Genomic DNA, 20,585 nt, shown 5'->3' with positions numbered 1-20,585 from the left:
CAGGGAACAAAGGGTAGTTGTTGATCATACTGAATTATGAATTCATAAACATTACATATGACAAGTAAATTAATTTCAGTCATGTTTTTCTACCCATTCCATTGCAGAAGTACCAATTCCTTCTAGATTGCCAATAGCATTTTTTTAAATTGCTTTACCTCCCCTACATCTCCTGACTCTTATGACTAATGAAGGCGTGAAACACTGTATTTGTTCAAAGTGTTTTTAATTGTTGATGGTTTTAAATGCTAACTTTTGTTTCTTGCATTCCCTTGAAATTAGTAATTTTAACCCTAGTGCTCCCTAGATTTGTTGCATATCACATTGCTTTGCTAATAGTTTTTATAAGTATCAATTTAAAGGCAAAAGAAATTTATTTCTTTTGAGCCGTAATACCATAACTCCTTTAGTAGCTTCGCCCTATCTGTTCATTTTAATGTTAATTCTATACACCTAATTCACAGCTATAATCCTGAAGGTTACAAAGCTACAAGATTTGGATCAAACATACCTGATAAAAATCGATGGTCAGTAGGAAATGAAATCCTATCATCCTTTGGGGCTCTTTTTGAACATACTCTTAAAAATCTGCAAAATACAGTCTCTGCTTAGTTGACTGTCGTGGTTTAGCCCCAGCCAGCAACTCAGCACCACGCAGCCGCTCGCTCACTCCCCCTGCCCCGATGGGATGGGGGAGAGAATCGGAGGAGTAAGAGTGAGAAACACTCCTGGGTTGAAACAAGAACAGTTTAACAATTGAAATAAAGTAAACCAGTAATGATAATAATAACAATATAATAATGATAACAATAATTATATACAAAGCAAGTGATGCACAATGCAATTGCTCACCACCCGCCAACCCATACCCAGCCAGTTCCCAAGCAGCGATCGCTGCTCCCCGGCCACCCCCCCCCAGTTTCTATACTGAGCATGACGCCATATGGTATGGAATAGCCCTTTGGGCAGTTTGGATCAACTGTCCTGGCTGGGCCCCCTCCCAGTTTCTTGTGCACCTGGCAGAGCATGGGAAGCTGAAAAGCCCTTGAGTAGCATAAGCAGTACTCAGCAACAACTAAAACATCAGTGTGTTATCAACATTCTTCTCCTACTAAATCCAAACCACAGCACTATGCCTGCTACTAGGCAGAAAATTAACTCTATCCCAGCCGAAACCAGGACATTGACTAACAAAGTAACCAACAGAAATCTCCTTAAGTGTAGTATCAACACAATTAATGCAAATTTTGCAATTTTTTGTTGCTGAACTACACCACTTGGAGTGCAAAAGGTGTACCATACTCGGATGCCCTTAATTCTGTTTAAGGTACAGTTTCTTGTGGAGGAGCAAGCCAGTCTAAATAGCTGATTGGTACCGAAGGGGTCCCACCTTCCTTCAGTTCCTCTTCTCTCCGCACACATCTACAAATTCACACAATTTCTTACGCACTGTGCGTTTGGCCCAGCTGAGTCAACAGAGTTTAACCCACTGGCAGCTGAGTAACCTAGGTCTGACTAAACACAAGGATCTAGATAAAAGGTAGCTGTCGTCTTTTTAAAGCATTCAAATATCTTCTTTTTTTAGCATTCAAACCATACAGCCCAGCCTTTAAAAGATTGAAACAAGAGACAAACGTCAGCAAAATTACCCTTTTCCATACAGATACACACTTCCGTGCACAAAGACACCTACAGGTTCTATAAAAGCTGTTAAACCTAAAAGCAGTGCAGCAAAGACTGCTTGCTTTTCTATCTTCCTTCTTCCATTACAACAAAATCTAATATTCAAACCCCACATACTTTAGCCTTTTAAAAGGTGCTGTTCCGATGTCATTCATTTTATTACGTATTTTTATTTTTCAGAGTAAGTCTCCCATCACTGGATTTACAGATAAGGAACAAATCCAAAGCACTGTTGTTACAACTCAAGTTTTGTCTGTCTCAAACTGAAATACTGTCTCTCATCTTCTAGGAACCATAAATTCTAGAGACGGATGATTAACAAAACCTGCAATCATATACTTAAACTTCAGGCCTAAGACTTCTACTGCTTGGAATTAAAGCAGCTGTTAAGTGATTCAAGACAAGCTGTGAATCACTCTGTGAGAGTGGGCAGTTATAAGCATTTGGTTGTCCTTTTTAGACTATTTTAGAATGACTCTAAACAGTGTAATTTACTAGTGAAAATAAGATCTAAAGCTTTGATCATGAGAGCGTATAGAACTGAATTTATTTCCCTGAACACTTAAAAACTTTTTGATCCCATTGTTTAAAATGCAACTTTAGTCATGCATTTTATGAAAAGCACTCACGAAAAGCAAGTAGAAACAGCAGAAAGAAAAAAAAAAAAAAAAAGCACTGTTGACATGGAACATGATGAAATGCTATGCAGATGACCAGATCTAAATGTGCTGGCTGTGGGTAAAAAGACGCCCAAAAAATCTTACATTTTATACCACACTTTAGTAAAAAAAGCTTTAAAGGAACAGCTGGTCTGTAGATTACAAACATTTTAACAATTCGTAGGGAAGCTGAATTTTGTAGAATTCTGATTCTGCAAACATCTTGCCTTCTCTGGCCTTATACAGATGTAACCTAACTTTTTTTAATATACCCAGCTGTAAATTGTAGAAGACCTAGCTAAACAAATATTGTTTAAACAAACAAAAGAGAAAATACGTTAAGTAAAAAAAATAGAGTAACGCTTTACTGGTCTTTGCCAAATATACATTTTTTTATTATGAAATTATGAATATAATATAAAATTAGCCGCATCCATGCATAGGTCTTAAAACCATCATCCCCCTCCCCCCCATCTTTTTTTGTGCCTTCAAAATAGTGTTTTAACAAATATAAGTATTATATAAAGTTAAAAGTCATGAAGTCAAGTAAAACATCAACCACACTACAGTGCTTGAGTGTGCAGGAGACCATACTGGCAAAAATGATAAGCCATTAGTTTTATGTGGCTAAGTACCATGAATTGGCTAAAAGATTTCTTTCTGTTTTGATTAACACAAAGTTACTGAAAACTTTCAGTATTTTTCATGCCCTTAGAGGCGCAAATTTTTCATTAATTGGAAACTTTGTTTTTCTCCTCCATCACCAATTGCCAGATATTCAGAGAGTACTTTGAGGATATCAGCTCATCATTTTACATTGCTTATTATACACTGGACAGCAGTGAATGTACAAATGATGTGATGTTTTCATATAAGTTATGATCAGGATAAATAATTCAACAGTATATAAAAATAAGAACTTTGGTTCTCCGAAATCTTTTTAAGTATTCGATTGATGGGACCATTAGAATCATCACTGAAGTTTTACCTGTGTCATTACCACAAGGTAGATTTATTTTTTTTAAAAGCATTTCAAAGATACGCCATGGGTGGGCACCACAATTCAGTTAATTTCTCTTTATATTGAAGTACTTTAAAGAGATGACAACACCCCGCAGGATGGCTGAATGTTCAGGAAGCTCATCTATGTAGCTAAGCCGAAGGACAGTTTAAAGGCCAGTTCAACAGCAGCTTCCGTGACTGAGTCATGAAAACAGACGTAACACTCCTGAGGTTTTGGATGTAGAATGAGTCTCCTGGAAAAAGAAAGAAAGAAAAAAGAAAAAAAAAAAAGAGAATTATCATAGGTGTTAGCTGCTTCTCCTCAACTGTTTGATATATTCTGGTTGTACTCTGAGGTTTCAGTAAGATGTTAAAAACAGCTCCTGTGTAAGACAGCTAGGAAATTTCTGTAGCTCTCCTGCATTATCTTATTTCTTTCAATACATTAGATTTTTAAATCAAGTTATCCTCTGCTCAGTATTCTCAAGACTGTGTATGGAAAAAATTCTTCAGGTTTTCAGGATCTATTTGTATGGTAGTGGTGTGTTTGCAGTAATCCAAGTTTCCAGGCTACAAGCTGCCATCAAGGTACTTGCGAGCAAGCCCCAGTATTCATATATTTACTATTTTTTAAACTTAATACATCTGGGTGGGTACCTTACCGCATATCAATCTAATAAGCTCTTTTAGGGAAAGAGCTAAAATAGGAAAGCTCTTAAGACCTGTGCATAACTCTGTGTAGCATTATAGCATAGCATATAGCACTGCAAATACTAATGGACTGCCACTGATTTAACACATTGTTTGATAATGCAGAGACTGAAAAAATATTTTTTTAAAAGATATCAACAGCCGCGTAAACATTTTTAAATGCTTAAATTAAAGATTTTAATTTTTCCAAACCCAAGGATAGCACACAAACTGCAGTTACGTACATCTGTGGTGGGAAACAACTGTTTTTCTTTTTTCTCTTTAAACATCTGACTTGAAGGCAAACAGGTTGAACAAAAGCTCCATTAGAGAATTTCTACATTGCTATTCCCTGTCAATATAATTACCTGTGGATGACGTTTCCTCTCATTGTATCAGAAAAGAGCTCTTATGCCATATTCAGAAATGTATTTTGCCATTTTCTGACTTTCCTATTTGCGCAATAGTTGAACTAGTCGATAATGATAACTTAATGAATTAATCAAACATAATAATTTATCTTCCTTTCATCCCCTGCCTATACTGCATTTGTTTTTCATATGGTGAAAGCATAGCTTCCATTTAACTGGGCATTTGCATTTGTCTTTCTATTTATCTAGTAGGAATACCAAATACAGAAGATGAATGTAGAAAAGAAGGAAACATCCTGTTGAGTGACTACTCCTAATATGACTCCTTACTGCAGCTAAAATGTAGACAGCACAAAATATAGTAGGTGGAAGAAAAAGTAACATGAGAAGTAGTGGCTACAGAATAGGGCTTACTGGCCTGGACTTAAGCAATTACAAGATCTGATACGTGATCTTATTGTGAAGAAATGATACATACTACTTTCTCATTACACCTAATTTTAAGTACTTCAAAAACTGTATTATTCTTAATATTTAATACCTAGGGCAGTATGCTGTTCTGTCATGCAAATAAGGCTTGGCTATGTAGCAATAACAACATGCATCATTAAGAAAATCACTTAAAATTAACAACACAAATCACAACCCATTTACAACGATAATGGCAGAACTCTGAAAGCAAACGGAGGAAAGAAAACTCCCTTTCCAAAATATCTCAAATAGACTGGTAGGTTGATTTGATCTTCCCAATGAAAAAAAAACCCAACCAACCAACCCCTACAACTGTTCACCTTACTTCTCTGTATCACTGAATCAGCATTATGCATGGAGGCAAGACAGGTGGGATTTACTTGCAAAGCAGGGAACAGAGAGGTCAGGAGGAATGCAAGGAGCACAAAGAAAGTGCAGGCTACTAAGAATATGATTACGGTGCTTTAGCCTGTCTGTGCAGCACTGCAACAGGTGCCAGCTCTGTGGCATTAACATGCTGGCACAGCGCTCACCAGAATTAACACACCTGGGTTTCACAGCAGGTGGAACATCGCACCAATGCAGCTTCCCAGATCCCAAATCAAAGCTACCTCAGTCAGTCAGCTCAAGTATTTCTGTGATGTGCTACAGCTGAATTTATTCTTAAACAGTACAGCGGCATATTCAAAATTGAAAACCTGGGAGAAATACATTCATTTGTCTTCAAACTCACCCCACAACCCAGTAGTTCAGTGTTGGCGGTGGTTTCTTCTGATCAGTCCAGTTATCAGGAGAGCACTCAAACAAAACTCCATGTTCTCTTACCAGATCTAGGTCTTCAGCTGCCGCACTAAATTCTGAAATCCCACTGCCTGCTTTTTTCTTTTTCTGTAAAACAGTTGGTGACATGTTAGTATAGAAGGAAGTATTTTTACATAAACAAGAACAAATGTAAGTATGTGATGTCTTCAGGAGTCTCTGATGATGATATTGCTGTCAAAAAGCCAAACTTAGAAGATAAAAGCAACTTGCTCACATGATTCTTTTCTCCACTGTTTTGTTACTTTGGCATGAACAGGCTTTTCCATTGTTGAACAACTTGGAGGTAGACACATGCTCCCTTTTTTGTTTGGGGTTTTTTTTTTTTTTTTCCTTCTAGCTGAACACTATTTCTCCAATAAGACATCTAAGATAATACACCTTCTTTAAAAAAGTGTGTTACAACAGCTAAAACTCTCATCTTTCTTTCTCTGTGTGCTTCCCTAATTAAGAATTGCAATCGTAAAAGCCTATTGAATAAACTTGGCCAGGCAGGAATTTCTTTTTGTAAATAAACAGTTCAAGCACTTAGCTCAGAGCATTTTCTTGCTCTTACTCAGTAAGAGTGCATAAGATGTATAGAAAATAAAGACATTTTTGTGTTTCATTGAGTTTTTAGGGCTACGTTTTGTACAGAGGCTTTTGAATAAACCTTGCAAAAGTTCCAGTTGTTTCTAACTGAACTCCTGGTACCTGTTTAGTGTGGATCAAACTGCATGCACAAAACCTACTTTTCTTTCTTTGCTCTGTCTTGGTGCTCAGCAGTCCTGAGTCCAATAAAGCCATGGGATCTTTCATCAGAAATGCGAGGGGAAAAAGACCAGAATGGGCATGGAGATAAACACAGGAGGAATTTTGAAAGGGTTTGTTACTAGTTTAACTCTTCTCCCACTGAAGTCAAAGGAAGTTTCTTACTCTTTTGTAAATGTCTACGTAATAATGAAAAAACCAAGCTTTAATTTTTTTTTCCCCCGTCCTTTTTCAAGCATGAGAAGTGAGATAAGATTATAGAAACAGGAGTGGAAATCCCTTTGAAACAAATCTGTCTTAAGAGAGTTGCTAAGCCAGGGCATCTCTGAATCTGCCACTGAAACTTCTGTTCCAATCAGTTGCTTAAAAGGTGAAAGAAAAGGTTTTCTTGAAAAAAACTCAAGAACTTCTGTCTGCCATATGCAGAAGCAGAAACCACATCTTTCAGTCTGCCTACAATACTGGAGATGTGGGGGCTGAAGATCTAGAAAAGACAAGATGGTCAAAACATCACAACTATCTTAATTTCTCAAAAATGGTAGAAGAAAAAGTGAAATGCACCTTAGCATCTGAGAAACAAAATGGCTAGTATTTGCCCGAGAAAATGTCTTTTAAATTCCCTAAATATGCTTTGGATTAAATTAATGAAGTGTATTATAAATTACTATTAGTTCATAGAGTGGAAGAAATTTCACAATAGACAGCTTAACCCTTCCTGTATCTTTCCTTAGTACGTAAAATTGTTTCAGACCTCATTCTTGCTAATACTGCTCCTGAAAAAGCCTTAAGGAATATGTTAGTACTCAGTCCAATCATCTTCCCCAGCAAAAAAAATGGGGTCCTTATCATGCAGTTTCCAAGTTGACATTTGTTTATATTTTAGCACATCTTCCATTATGCTATTCATACTGAAAATGCTCAAGAAAAATTATGTATTGAGAGGGTATATTTGATAGAACTATGGGGGTCTGTACTTTCATATGCATTAAAACGTCTTTCTTTCCGATTTTATTTAAGAGTAAGAAAATTCTAAGGTGATGATGAAGAAAATGAGGCCAGGGCTGCTTATTACATACAGTGACATACATATTAGGGTTTAAGACTACAGAGCTTATTTTTGCTCAATTTAAAATCTATACAAAATTTCTGTATACACTTAGAAGTTAAATTGTGAATTTTTAGTTCCCAAAAAGTGAGGCAAAATTAATTATCATAGAATCATAGAATGCTTTGGGTTGGAAGGGACCTTGAGAGATCATCGAGCCCAACCCCCCTGCAGTAAGCAGGGATTGAACCTGTGAACTTGGCGTTATTAGGACCATGCTCTAACCAACTGAGCTAATTATTGATCAGTTTACAATAATTTTGCATTATCGGTGCAATTCTCTGAATCCTAAACTATAACAGTATTTAGCTAATGTGAAAGAATAAGCAGAATAATAGTACATGTCTATATTTGACTACTTTGTTGTGCACTATGAACAAGGAAAACCGTTATTCATTCTTTTACATTTTCCTCATGCTATAATGCAGCCTACCAATTTCAGCATTAATTGTGGGAGCCAACATGCAAAACCTACTGCAAATTTATCTAAAAGAGAAACTTTGTTCTGCAGCACATGTTCATCAATTATTTCTGATTTTCAGAGCAGAATGAACCCAGCTGGTGCCTACTGTACTCATGTCTGAAGAAGCCAGAAAAGCATGTGCTGAGGTAGCTGTGGCCAAAACAGAACTTCTGACTTTCAAGCATGAGTTTTCTACTTTTTATGAGCTACACCTAATGGTTGAATGGTTTCTTTATTCAGGTTTTTTTTTTGTTTGAACTATAAACTGTCTATTTAACAGTTGTAACCAAAGGCAATTTGATGATAAGAAACATTTGTGTATTCTCTCTGCTTGCTTTTGGGTTTCTACATCTCCCAACAGAAGTGCCCAAAATACATGACTCATTGCCAAAGTCCTACTCGGCCAAACCCCAGTGTCATCTGAAGTTGACAGAACAATCCACCAAATTAACCTATTTTTCTGATACTTAAAAATTCCTAGATGATTTACAAGGCACATTGGTCTAACCAGAAGTGACTTTTTTGGTAACTTCAAGAAAACATTAAGAAAAATTATACTGCTATTTGCAAACTGCATTCATTCAGTTTGTACTGTTCTTTCCCATTTCTCATTTAATTCACTTGGATTGTCACTTTAGGATCTAAAAAATGCAACTGGTAGACAGTATTCCACTTAGGTTTATAGTTAATTAAAGGACCAACCAGGTCACAAAATTAGCAGAGATGGTATGCTATCCTAATTTGGTTCATGCTAATAAAAATCAACTGTGCAATTAGCAAACCAGACTTTTAGCAAAATAAAGTGTGCATTGAACACAAAATGTCTGATCTGAATGGAGTATCTCATAAACTGATTCTTAAAACTATTGTTTAGATTTCTACATTACTATTACCATCTTACTCCAGATGGACTAAACAAATTTTTAATCAAACACAAGGCAGTACAGTTGCTGACATCCAATCTGTTCATTTTTAAGTCTAATCTAAATACCAAGTACCCACATAAAGCTCTGGCAGCTGGAATCGGGCTTCAACCCAAGTCTAGAGCAAGGCTTGGATTGGTACATTTGTAAAGGGAAAAAGCCTTACCTATTCTGGCATCCCATCTCTAATCTAAAATCCAGGAGACCTAGCAGTATAATTAAAAGGAATCGATCATTATAGCCAATCTTTTAGACCGATATCCATGTGAAGAAACGATTACAGACATTAGTGGATGGCAAATGTTTACGCAGTCTTGAGTAACACAGAGACCAAAGACACTTAAGAATGAACGACCCTCTCACCATCAGAGGCCCTCCTCAGGGCACTGTTACACACTGACAGCACAGTGAGGGGAAACCGCACTGTCACTGCTCACGTGAAACATTTTCGGTGAAAAAAGAGGGCCTAAATTTCCTTTTGCTGCCAATCTGAAATCCCCTCCCAGCATTAAAATGGCTAAACCCCCCCATCTTTTGCTACTTACAGTTCTTGAACCCAGTGCATGTAACTTTTTGCTAAGTTACCAACAAGAGTCCTAATATGAAGGAGAGTAAGAAAATACTAGACTGGAGACATGGAGCATTTATTTTGAGGACATTTTTGGTAGGAAAGTGAGCTATAATTGCATGCATACTTGGTTGGATGGTCAGAGAAAACCTGCCCATAACAGTAAAAATAATGGGATCTTTAAAAACAACCACACACGTGCAAATACGCCTGCTAGAGAACTATTTAAATAATGAAGTGAAAACAATCTTGAAATACTGAGTTGAGAATGTGAGCAGAAAACCAGGAAATAAAGCTTCCATACTTCTTTCCTCATGGACTGTTGAAAAACTGAACGAATTGAAAGACAGCAACGATAGAAATTCTCAATTAACTGAGGGTGGATGGAGCCACCAAGCCGTGCTACTTCTTTGTGAGTTGGAGTAATAAAGATTCCTTGCATCGTTTCCAAAGATAGATAGTGGAAGAGGGTATTCTCATGACCAGATGTCAACCTTAAAAAAAAGAAAATAGGAGAAATCATTTGGTATTAAAATAATTTTGAAAGAAATTTCAGTTAAACAACATCTACTTTTGTTCCTTAAGACAGAATTGTTTTTCTGGTAATTACAGAATACAAAAATGGATACGGACATTCAAAAGGTGCCTACTTTTACACCAAGGAAATCCTGATAATTTGGACTGTTCATACTCAATTTTAAAATGACAGAAACAAAAAAAACAACCAAAAAACTATGGTACTAGTTAGGTATTGCACTTGTGTTCTCACAAACTCTCACCAAAAAAAGAAAAAGGAAAGGAGAAATTAAACCTTTGGGTGGTGGGGGAAGACAAGCTTTCTTTACAGCTCAAACAAAACACCAGAGCAGACTGTGCTGCCACAAGCAGTGAGTGAGAACTGGGAAGATCATGGCTTCTTTGTCCTTCGTACACCTACCTAGAGATAACAGGGAGGCACAAGGTACATGTGTGGCCCAAAAATTCTTACTTGAACTTCCAAGGTCACGTATATGCGGGAGATGTGCATACATTCTACTGACATATTCTGAATATGTCTTTTCTAATTAAGCTCTCCATTTAAGAGCTTCACTTTTGAGAATCCTTGCATAGTCAAGTTTTGGTTAGAATAAAATTATGCAGGAACTCCTGTGATCTCTGCATATTCAAAAAGTGATCCAAGTATGGCCTTAAAAATGAAATACTTAAAAAATAATTTCTTACTTGATAGCATTAAGAAGTTCTGTATCTTTCTCTGAAAGGTTCTTTTTGAGGTTTCCTAAATGAAATGGATTTGGTAGGGTATGTTTTTTTCTAGTGGCCTGAAAAACAAGCAGATAGATGAACTAATAGAGAAAACATAGCTATCGAAAGAACAGAATCAAACCAACAAATCACCCAATTAGAAGAAAATAATGTAGCATTTTTTTAAAAGGCCCAAACAGTTGCATCAACTTAGACAGATGTATGTTATAGCCTATTTTAGACTAAAATGGGTTAAAGCAGTTGTACAACTGTACAGCAATTTGTTCTGATAACTTATGTTTACATCATTATTATTTTGGGGATATTCTCCAATTATTTCTGCTGATTCCAATGCAGCTGTGCCCACTTTAGTCATGTGAAAAAAACAGATATTTACAGGCAATGATAAAATAAAAAAGTGTGATGGCTCTGAGGCTGACCCAAAGCTTCCCAGGGCAACGTAAGTATTTTCTACTGAATTCAGGGGCTCTTAGATTTATTCTTTTATAGTATGCTTTTTCTAAAAAAAAAGTTACTTGAGTGAGTTTTTAAAAGAATTGCCACCTCCCCCAAGCCCACCAGAACCTTATCAATTCTCTTTGTCTTTGTTCTCAGACCTGATCCGCTACAGACTCTGGATTACTGCTTTCATCTTCCGCAGGACCTTCGTTACCCTGGTCAGGTCCTCCATTGTCTCTCGTAGGGCTTGGCTTACGTGTCATTAAGGAAGAGTCACCAAACAGGGTCCTTTTGCTTGCTGGAGTGGTTACCGATTTTGAAGTATTTTGTAGCTTACTTAGGATGGGTGAGGTGGTCAAGCTCTCCAGTTTGTCACGTGTTGCAGGAAGGAACCAGTCAGCACAAGATAAAGGTGGAACGGAAGGAGAATCTAGCCTTTCCTCTATGCTGGCATCTATTCCTTCCAGTTGAAGTATAGTGGCTTTGACCTGATCTACATATATACAGTCTGGTCCTGGATTCCCAATAGCTTTTGATGCACAGCCTCCTGCCTCTAGCAGGACACACAGCATAAAGTGTCTCTGTAAAGATGGAGGTAGCAACATTAGCCTTTGGTTTAATATACAGTATGTGCTGTATTATATCTCATCTGATACTTGGGCAAAATACAGCACTGTATTCAACACTCTTTCCTCATCTCCAGAGGAGTTGTTTTGGTTTTTTTTTTCTAATCAAATTATGTCCAAGGAGATCTGTTATCATGTTATTTAAGTTAATCAAGCTATCATTTACATACTCATTAGTTGTTTGCTTTAAAAACGTCCACATTTTAAAAGACCCCCTATTTCTGAAATGAGTTGTGTGAAAACATGAGATCGTGAAAGTAAAAACATCTTCAACTGAAGAGACATAAAAATAACACAAATTTATACTTAAACTTGCAAGCTTACAAATGTATAAATAATGCTGCTCTCTGAGAACTTCTATCCCACGAAACAGCTATAATATGAGTATTTTGTAAAATTACTAAATAACACACATGGAAAGTTTTGATCTTAACAATAGACAACACACAACAGCAAAACAGAGCATCAGAGAAAGGGCATACTGGAAATGTTAACTTACCAAGCCAACTATCAGTAAAAAGTATCTTGCTTCAGGTTCCCTGTATCCTGTAAAATCTGAAACTTCGCATGGCTGGATATGATGATGTGGAAATACTTCCCGCCATATCACTAACTGACCAATCTTCTGTTCTGCTGCCAAGGGTAACAGACAATAGTGCCGACAATATAAGCCTATATCAATAAGATCTTCCTTTGGCAAGTGATTACCAATCAAGTAACCCTTAATTAAACACAGAAAAGGAAGTGTATTCAGTAAGAAATACAACACCACCACTTATCACTTAAGAGTACTTTTCATCTAGAGATATCCATGCTCCACACGCATTGAGATTGTAAGCTTTCTGGCCAGAGACTTTCTTTTTGGTATACAGTTGTACAACAGATAACACTGAGCTTTTGCACCACATCTGAAGAATCAAAATATTGAAACATGAACAAATAAAACATCAGCATATATGCAAGTTGTCAAAGGCAAGCTGGGAAATGCATGGCTTGAACAGCTTGCAAAACCGCTACAGAGATAAGGTGCTTTAATTCTCATTTCCTGCTTACCAAAAATACTGAGCTTTCACTGGAATTAATCAAATTTCCAAAGAAGATGCATAGTACAACAGTGTTCCTAGCACTTAAGGCATTACAGTTGAAGCACTGTCATGGTAGATACTTTGTGGTTCCATTTGTGCTAACAGTTTAGTCTCTTAACACTACCAGCATAAAGAACAATCGCATGACAAAATCCTTAAAATGTAAGTTTCCTTAAAGCAAAGGCTGTTACCTTCCTCTTTCTTTATACTGTTGAATACACTGTCTATATTTAATAAAGATAAATAAATTTTCAAAGGAGGCAAAAATGAAAAAGCTGTCAATCCAATTTCTCAAGTCTTTAAATTAAAGACAGATTAAAAACAGATCACCTAGTCTCCTTATTAAAAAATGTCAGTGAACAAAAAAATTCCTATTAGAATTTGAATTCTTGAATTGACTCTTATTACTGTCTCTCTTCAATCCATGGATCGTACACAGCAAAATTCCCATAAGACAGTTTCAAGCAAGTATTTTGTTCTTACTGATCGTATAGTACATATCACTTCCTGACATCGATTTTTTCTGTTATGGTGTTTGAGTTTTAGGTCTGTTACTAGAAATACATGTTTAAAGCAATCGTACATTTTTTTCATATTTGTGAGGTTCAGAAAAGAGTTACTCCATGACTGGGTTAGATTTCCAGATGCATTTTCCTAATCTTTAGGCCTTAGTCACTAATACTACCTTGTAGAAGAGACAAGAGCCCATTATCATATATAATCTTCTCATGTCGTAATAATCTTCAGACTGTGGGGAAAAAAAAGTATGGTATGATTTTTAGATCAGAATTTTTATTTTACTGATGAAATGCAAACAAACCAATTCCAGTCAATTTTAATCAGTATCTTGATACTTTCATTTTTGACCACTTCTCATCAGTATGGCAGTTAATACTGAACAGTTAAGTGAAATACCAAGTTTTTAGCCTCCATTATTGATTTTCATGTCACTGCAATTTTCTCTTAACAATTTTCAGCTCAAAATAACAGATTTCCTATTTAGTTCTTATCTGTCCATAAACTATGTTTGTTAGAATATGCTAATTCTCAGAGTTCTTAACAGCAAAGTAGCTAAGGCATAACTATTGACACCAGAGGCCCTCCTAGAGTAAAACTTCCAAGTCAAAGCATTTTTTTCCAGTATTTGACATGTTACCCAAAATACACCTATTCATTGACCTTTTAATTTAGATGCCCAGTGCCCTCAGATTAGTAACACCATTTTTAGCTGGATATAGTGTATTTTAAATGAAGTGGTGCAATCAATTTCTGTGCAATAAACTACAATTTATAAACATTGCTTCCTGCAAGTAATCATCCAGGTGGTTTAGTACAGTGATTTTTCTTTTTTTTTAATTCATTTGCAAGATGGACTATATGTCTGCCTACCTTGTATTTTAGGTGTTAAGAATCGTTAAGTATATTTTGTAATTAAGAACATGTATGCCCCAAATTGTTATGGTAAATATGTGATCAAACAAGTTATCTTTATGCTCAATTATAATATACCTATAAAGAAAATAATTTTAAAATAAATGTTCTGGAACACGAGTTTAAGAAAGCTTTGCCATTAGAATGTAAAACTGAAATTTCAGTAGGTTTACACCTCACTGTTCTGTACAGCGCAGTAATGAGCATGCACAGCAAGTGATACTTCAGTAAATTACTATCTTCTCCTTTAACAGTATTAAAAATATGCATAACTTGTAATTGCTTTCTGTAAACGGGAAAATTAAGTTCTCAGTACTCCATGGAAGTTTTCAGGTTTATTCACAATTGCTTGGGAAGGAGACAGTTAGCTATACGAAAAAAGAAATGCAACAACAATCAGCTATGTTGAAATTAGAGTGTCCTTGTAGACATTCCATGGACTTTAATTAGAGTAAATCATGGGCTTTCAGTGACTAATCCTATAGGATTATAATACAGTTATAGAATGTTAACTGTGACGAGAAATTCAGGATAAACAGAACGGGTAAAACTGAGCTATCTTAAAACAATAATACAGTATACCTTTGCTAGGACTCCCACTTGATTAAAAAAGTGCATGAGTGTGGAATTAATGCTTTTTTAAACTACTGAATATGACACCAAGGCAAAGAGATACTTTGCAATGCAAACAACAAAAATAAAATGTTTACCAGCTCTGCAAAGTCAGCTGCTTCCAGATCACTCAGTGCTGTGTCGATTTCCATCTGAAATATTTAAATGGTACATTTTAGGAGAGATTTCCAACACATTAACTTACAATAATAGCACAGATCGCTCTCTCTTGCTAGTCTCAGAAGATGAGGATTCACAAGTACATAGCGAATGGACAAAAATTTGCACATACTTTTCAGTAGTCATATCAAATATCACAAACACCTCAATTCATCAGATTAAAGAAAAATCCCTCCTAATTGCCGTGTATGTCCCTCTTCTTTGCAACTGTAAAATTTCTCTGCTTGTGTGCCTGCTGAACCCACTGTTCAGTATAAAGGAGATGTCACTCTTACTCTCAGCATGCTTTAAAACATGAGGTCTACCCCTTGAAGGCTAGAGACAACTCTGAAATCTGGCAAGCTATTGTATCCAGCTGAGTTATTAGAAAAATCTTTTTCAGAATGGATTTAGTTTTTGTCTCTATGGAAACTGCCAAAACTTTCTCACACATTATCTTTGTTCTACTCAAACCGCTTTAAGCTTGCTTATGTCTCTAACTACAAGAGCTGTTGGTTAATATAAGTTTTACTAAAAATACTTTCCTTTAAAGGACATGGTACTAGGCACTGAAGTTCATGACATAAATGTGCTACTTAATGAAAAGAACCTAAAGCCCATCATTACAAACTTCTTGGGCTGTATTAACAGGCTGCCTCTAATTGAAATACAGCCAGTTTTTCAAACAGAGAAATGTCAGAGAAGCTCTTGGCAGTCGACAACTAACCAGTCTCTCAGCTCTTCCCCAGTTAAAATTTAAGTGGCTTTGTGCCCAACAAAGAACTGACATTTTTTCGTTTTATGTTCCTTACAGAATATAAAGATCTTCACCAAAACTTAACAGGAAATTTCATCTTCTGCAACAACAAAATTTTTCTGGAAAATGTGGATGATCTCAGACAATTTTGTAAAGTGATGCCTGTATCATAAACTATGTTGTTTTCTAAATCCCTTTAAAACCTACGATTTTACAAGAAAGAAACAACCTGCAAGCTAAACTAGAGAACAAAGTGTAATAGAGTCTCTCTACAGAAACCTGAGAGAAAAGAAAGAAAAAAGCATGGAGAAAAAAAAAATTGATTACCAAATAGTGCAAGAAAAAAAGCATCATTTCCTGGATAGGAGAAAAACATGTGACAACAGAGGTGCACTAAGTTGCATTTCGAAGATATATGAGGTTGCTGACTGACCACACAACTACGTGTTGCATAAATGTTTTATTCTCTTCAGTTACGGAGCATGAATTTTGCAAGTGAGTGGACAGGCGCGTTACAGGACTATGTGCGGACCTCTGCATTTTTCACCTGGATAGTAGATTTAGCTCTGGAGTTATGACATGAAAGAAACTTTCCTGAGACACTCCATAAATATATACTTCTGTAGCTAAAACATATATAACAGGGTGTTCAAACATACATATTATAACAGCAGAAGACTAAAATCGTTGCAAACACAGTGGCCTCAAGCACATTTAGCAAAAACGTATCTAGACATACTACAGGGCAAGGTGGAAAGAACTAAATCATTATCGGTCTGCCGCTAAAGATAAAGGAGAAGACAATTCATATTACTGAGAAAAGGGAGAGAAGGCCACAGCAGCAAACAGAAATCTGTTTGGTAGCGAATAGCACTGACTTTCATGAAAATTGTACATGAGGTTTTATTAAACATAAAAATTAGAAAACCAGAAAAGTCCTGGTTAATATTATCCTCAAATAAAGACCCTATAAGTTAAAGAATATGCCACTGCAGAAGTAAGGTCATTTTAAACATCCAAACTCAGTCCTTTTGCAGAGCCACTCTGAGAAGCACTTTCAATTTTCCATCGTACAGCCTCTTTACTTTTCGTGAGTATAATATTCATTTCTTTTGTTGCTGCTGATGAAATAAGTTTGGATAATGGAGTTTATGGTCAGCTCAGATTAGAATCATTGTCTAATAATTAGAACTAGCCTTAACTATGTTATCTACAAGTTTACAAATACTTTGGGTCTATCCATGAAAGAAAACTCTCAGTTTAAAACTTCCCAGCTGTTTCATTTACATTAAATCACAGCAAATACTCATTAAAAAACAAACTCTACCTTGACAAGACTAACATATTTTAAACATCATTCCATTTTAATGATTTTTTTTTTTCCTGTGAAATTTTGTAAAAACTGCCACGCACGTATTGACTCAAATATGATATGCAAACGATGCTTCACATGATATGGAAAATATTCTCAACTCCACAAGTAGGAAGTTATTTAAAAATCACAAAGGCAAAAATGAATCCTAGTTTCACTCATGTTCAAGAGGATGGAAAATGAAAATGCAGTGAATCTTCCTTTCATCCACTTCAGGCCCTGAAGTAAAATGACTGATAATCTGAAGGGGTCGACTGTGCCTTACTACAATGCCTGATATCTAACACTTCTTGAATGAAGGACAATATATGAAATATTACCAAATTGCCATTTAAAAATATGCACTGTATGGAAAATTACCTTCTCCACTGGAATCATAGATATTAGAGTTTCTTTATTGTATGTCAAATGATTGCTCTAAATAGAAAAAGAGGTCCAATTTTACAATATGGCTGTCTCATTAAAGGCCAGCAAATTTAAATAGTAATTAGCTACTTAGTTATATGTTTAGTCCCTTGAATGAGACTTCATTTCTTTAAATACCTACAGTGCAGATACTCTCTGTTTGAGCTAGTCCTTTCACTTCAGGTTCTCTTCATAGTTAATGCAGATGAAGCCACAGGAGTCCTAAGGCATGATTCATCTAATACTAAAGTAAACAGGTGAAGTTGAGCAGTTGAATTACTATTAAAGTACCAGATTTCCCCCATTAAATAATAGGAAGAGTTCAGGATTAGCACCTCAACTGTAGTCATTTATATCATCACTCTAAAAGAAAGCAAGATGGATGCTACCCCAAGTCACTACAAATTCAATAAAGTGAAGAAGCCTCATTTTGCCTCATTTTTAACCTTATTTTGCTATCGGGCTAAAAACCCAATTAGGGAAAAAAAAAGACTCTATAGGATTAAAATAAAAAAACATTAATAAAACCTACAGGGGAATAACAACTATTAATACTGATGGGATTACAGAATTGGAAGAGGAAAAAAAAAAAAAGCCAGGAGAGCACCAGGGTACTTACAATATCTTCAGACCTCCTTAAATTTTTTCTTTAGTGCTCTACAAAACAATGTCTTGAGGCTGCTTTATTGGACTGTACTGGCTACCAAGAATAGAGCTTTGCATTTAAGAAAACAGAGAAGGCGGGGGGGAAAGAGCTTTCATCTACTCTGTGCCACACCAAGTCGCAAAAGGTCTTTCTGATGAGAAACGTAAAGCAATCATTTCACGATCACCATGTCTTGAAAGTACATATTGATTTCTGTACTTCCAGTATAATTGAAAATAAAGCAGCAAACTGCACCTAGCAAGACCCAGTTACTTCCACCTGAACCTACTGTCAGATCAAAACATGTTCTAGCAATGCTTTACATGGAACACGTAGCCCTTAGGCAGTGATGCTAAATCACTTTATAACAAACTATAACATGAAAACAGAGAAAAAAGTTGGAAACTACAACCCATTTGAAGGAGTAAGGGAAGTCGTCTGGTTTGTTCCTAAACAAATGCATAGACAGTTGCGTTATTAAATAATACATTTGACACCATAATTAACAAAAAAATATCCACAGGGGCTTAAAAAAAAAGAAAAAAAAAAAAAGAAATCGAAAGATGATCTTCATACACTACAATAAAAAAAACCATACAAGAAAAAAAACATTTCAGAGGAACTTTCTGTACATAAGACACAATTATCAGCTTTTGTCCTAAATGTAATTTCATAAAAGTTTTCCCGTACATTCTCTGAGGATTGTATCATGTTCACTTTACAGAACTTACTGCATTGATAAAAGGCATTGTTAATAGGCTTGTCTGCCAACTACTGTATAACACAGCTAGGACTTGCATATCTGTGCAGAGCCAAACTACGCTATAACTGTGTTATAGATTCTGCCACCCAGTAAGACAAAGTTTTTCTAGTTGCACCCTGTGTTGCAGACTTTATTTTGCATAATGCAATCTGAATTCAATTTTCATTTTGTGTAATTCAAATTGATATGTAATTCCAATAATACCATAAATTCCGGAATAAATTAAATATGTGTTGGTCTTAACAACTCCACCCCTGAAATCTCCTTGGGATTGTTTTCTCTTGTACAAAACTTGTTACAATTGTTTCAAATTGGAGAAATAGCACCTTTATGTATTTTGGTCTAATCACATCAATTCTATAGTGTATATAAAAAAAACATTTCAGAGAAGACTTGGCAGGGATTATGCATCACACATATATGAGATCTATTATATTTATTTAAAAAAATATTACTTTACTAATAATTATCCTAATGATCCCTATTTTACCTTCTTAAAGTCATGAACATGAGGTTTAAGACTGAAAGCTATAATGCTGTTTACTGTGATCTAGCTTTTTGTCTTGCTACTGCTTAAAGCACACGTCGGTTTCTAATTGGGAGGTAACCAGACACAGTGAAATGGTGCAGAAAAGCTGCACCTGTATCGTGTCAGACAAATGATGTAGGGATATTTATTTTGATTCCGCAACAGCCATTTTATAACTCTCCTAAATTACAAGTTATGCATGGGCTTCTGGAGCAATATTTTATACCTGGAAAAATACTTAAATGGTCAAAATCACACATAAAGCTACATATCAGGCACTGCTTTCCCCAACCCGCATCCTAGTTGTTAGAGGTGTGTGTGTGCGTACATATATATTTTAAATAAAGTTTAATTCCTTTTTCTTCATGTTCTCTTCCTAGATAACTCTAAGGTCACCAAACTACACTCCTAATAGCAATCTGTTTCCTGTGGGAATGATTGTGTAGTTCCAAACTTAAACAAAGGATCCTGCAGGAATATGGGTGGTCTGGGACAGGCAAAGCACTTACGTAAATTACACAATAACAGCAGAAGATACCTGCATCAATTTTCTGGCCTCTGGTATAGAAGTTTTTCTAGAGAGATCTGAAAATGACATTACCTTGATTTCCTGAGGTAACGTCAGCCAGCGCAAGCCTGGGAGATTGTCTACGAATAATGCGCTGCAGGTATCGTAGTGTTGAGCGCTGGGGCTGGCATTTGACTTGAGTCTTGCAGGCTGAAGCGCACGCTGGAAGAACAGGTTGAAAAAATGATCCAGGCGAGAAACATTTTCCACCTGGCAAAAAGCACTGAACAAACATGAACTCCAAGTTAGAATAACATCAAGAAACTTGCAGCTTGTTTATATAACCCTCTGTGCTACAGAAGTCTCTTTACAGCATGATACTACATTTGGATTTTTTAAAAAAAAAAAAAACACATTCATTTTAAACATAAAAAACCCCACTAGGCTAGTATCCAGTCAGTACCTACAAACAAAGAAAAAACTTAAA

The 20,585-nt window shown here is 36.0% G+C and overlaps 1 protein-coding gene across 1 annotated transcript in view; it reads right to left on the bottom strand.

Annotated features, from left to right (window-relative positions):
* Nucleotides 1-3,486: 3,486 nt before the first annotated feature.
* The window catches only part of INTU (inturned planar cell polarity protein), a 49,659-nt gene continuing 32,560 nt past the window's right edge, over nucleotides 3,487-20,585 (bottom strand). Inside the window, exons 8-16 of the mRNA XM_075709588.1 lie at nucleotides 20,192-20,381; nucleotides 15,058-15,111; nucleotides 13,602-13,664; nucleotides 12,331-12,552; nucleotides 11,364-11,786; nucleotides 10,726-10,823; nucleotides 9,809-9,998; nucleotides 5,610-5,764; nucleotides 3,487-3,598 (exon numbers count right to left, since the gene is read on the bottom strand). Coding sequence (XP_075565703.1) covers nucleotides 3,487-3,598; nucleotides 5,610-5,764; nucleotides 9,809-9,998; nucleotides 10,726-10,823; nucleotides 11,364-11,786; nucleotides 12,331-12,552; nucleotides 13,602-13,664; nucleotides 15,058-15,111; nucleotides 20,192-20,381 — 1,507 coding nt within the window. The remainder of the gene's footprint in view (nucleotides 3,599-5,609; nucleotides 5,765-9,808; nucleotides 9,999-10,725; nucleotides 10,824-11,363; nucleotides 11,787-12,330; nucleotides 12,553-13,601; nucleotides 13,665-15,057; nucleotides 15,112-20,191; nucleotides 20,382-20,585) is intronic.

Source organism: Pelecanus crispus, chromosome 4, assembly GCF_030463565.1.
Source record: "Pelecanus crispus isolate bPelCri1 chromosome 4, bPelCri1.pri, whole genome shotgun sequence".
Taxonomy (NCBI): domain Eukaryota; kingdom Metazoa; phylum Chordata; class Aves; order Pelecaniformes; family Pelecanidae; genus Pelecanus; species Pelecanus crispus.
Note: the sequence above shows the minus strand (reverse complement) of the source record. Positions and strands in the feature narration are given on the sequence as shown.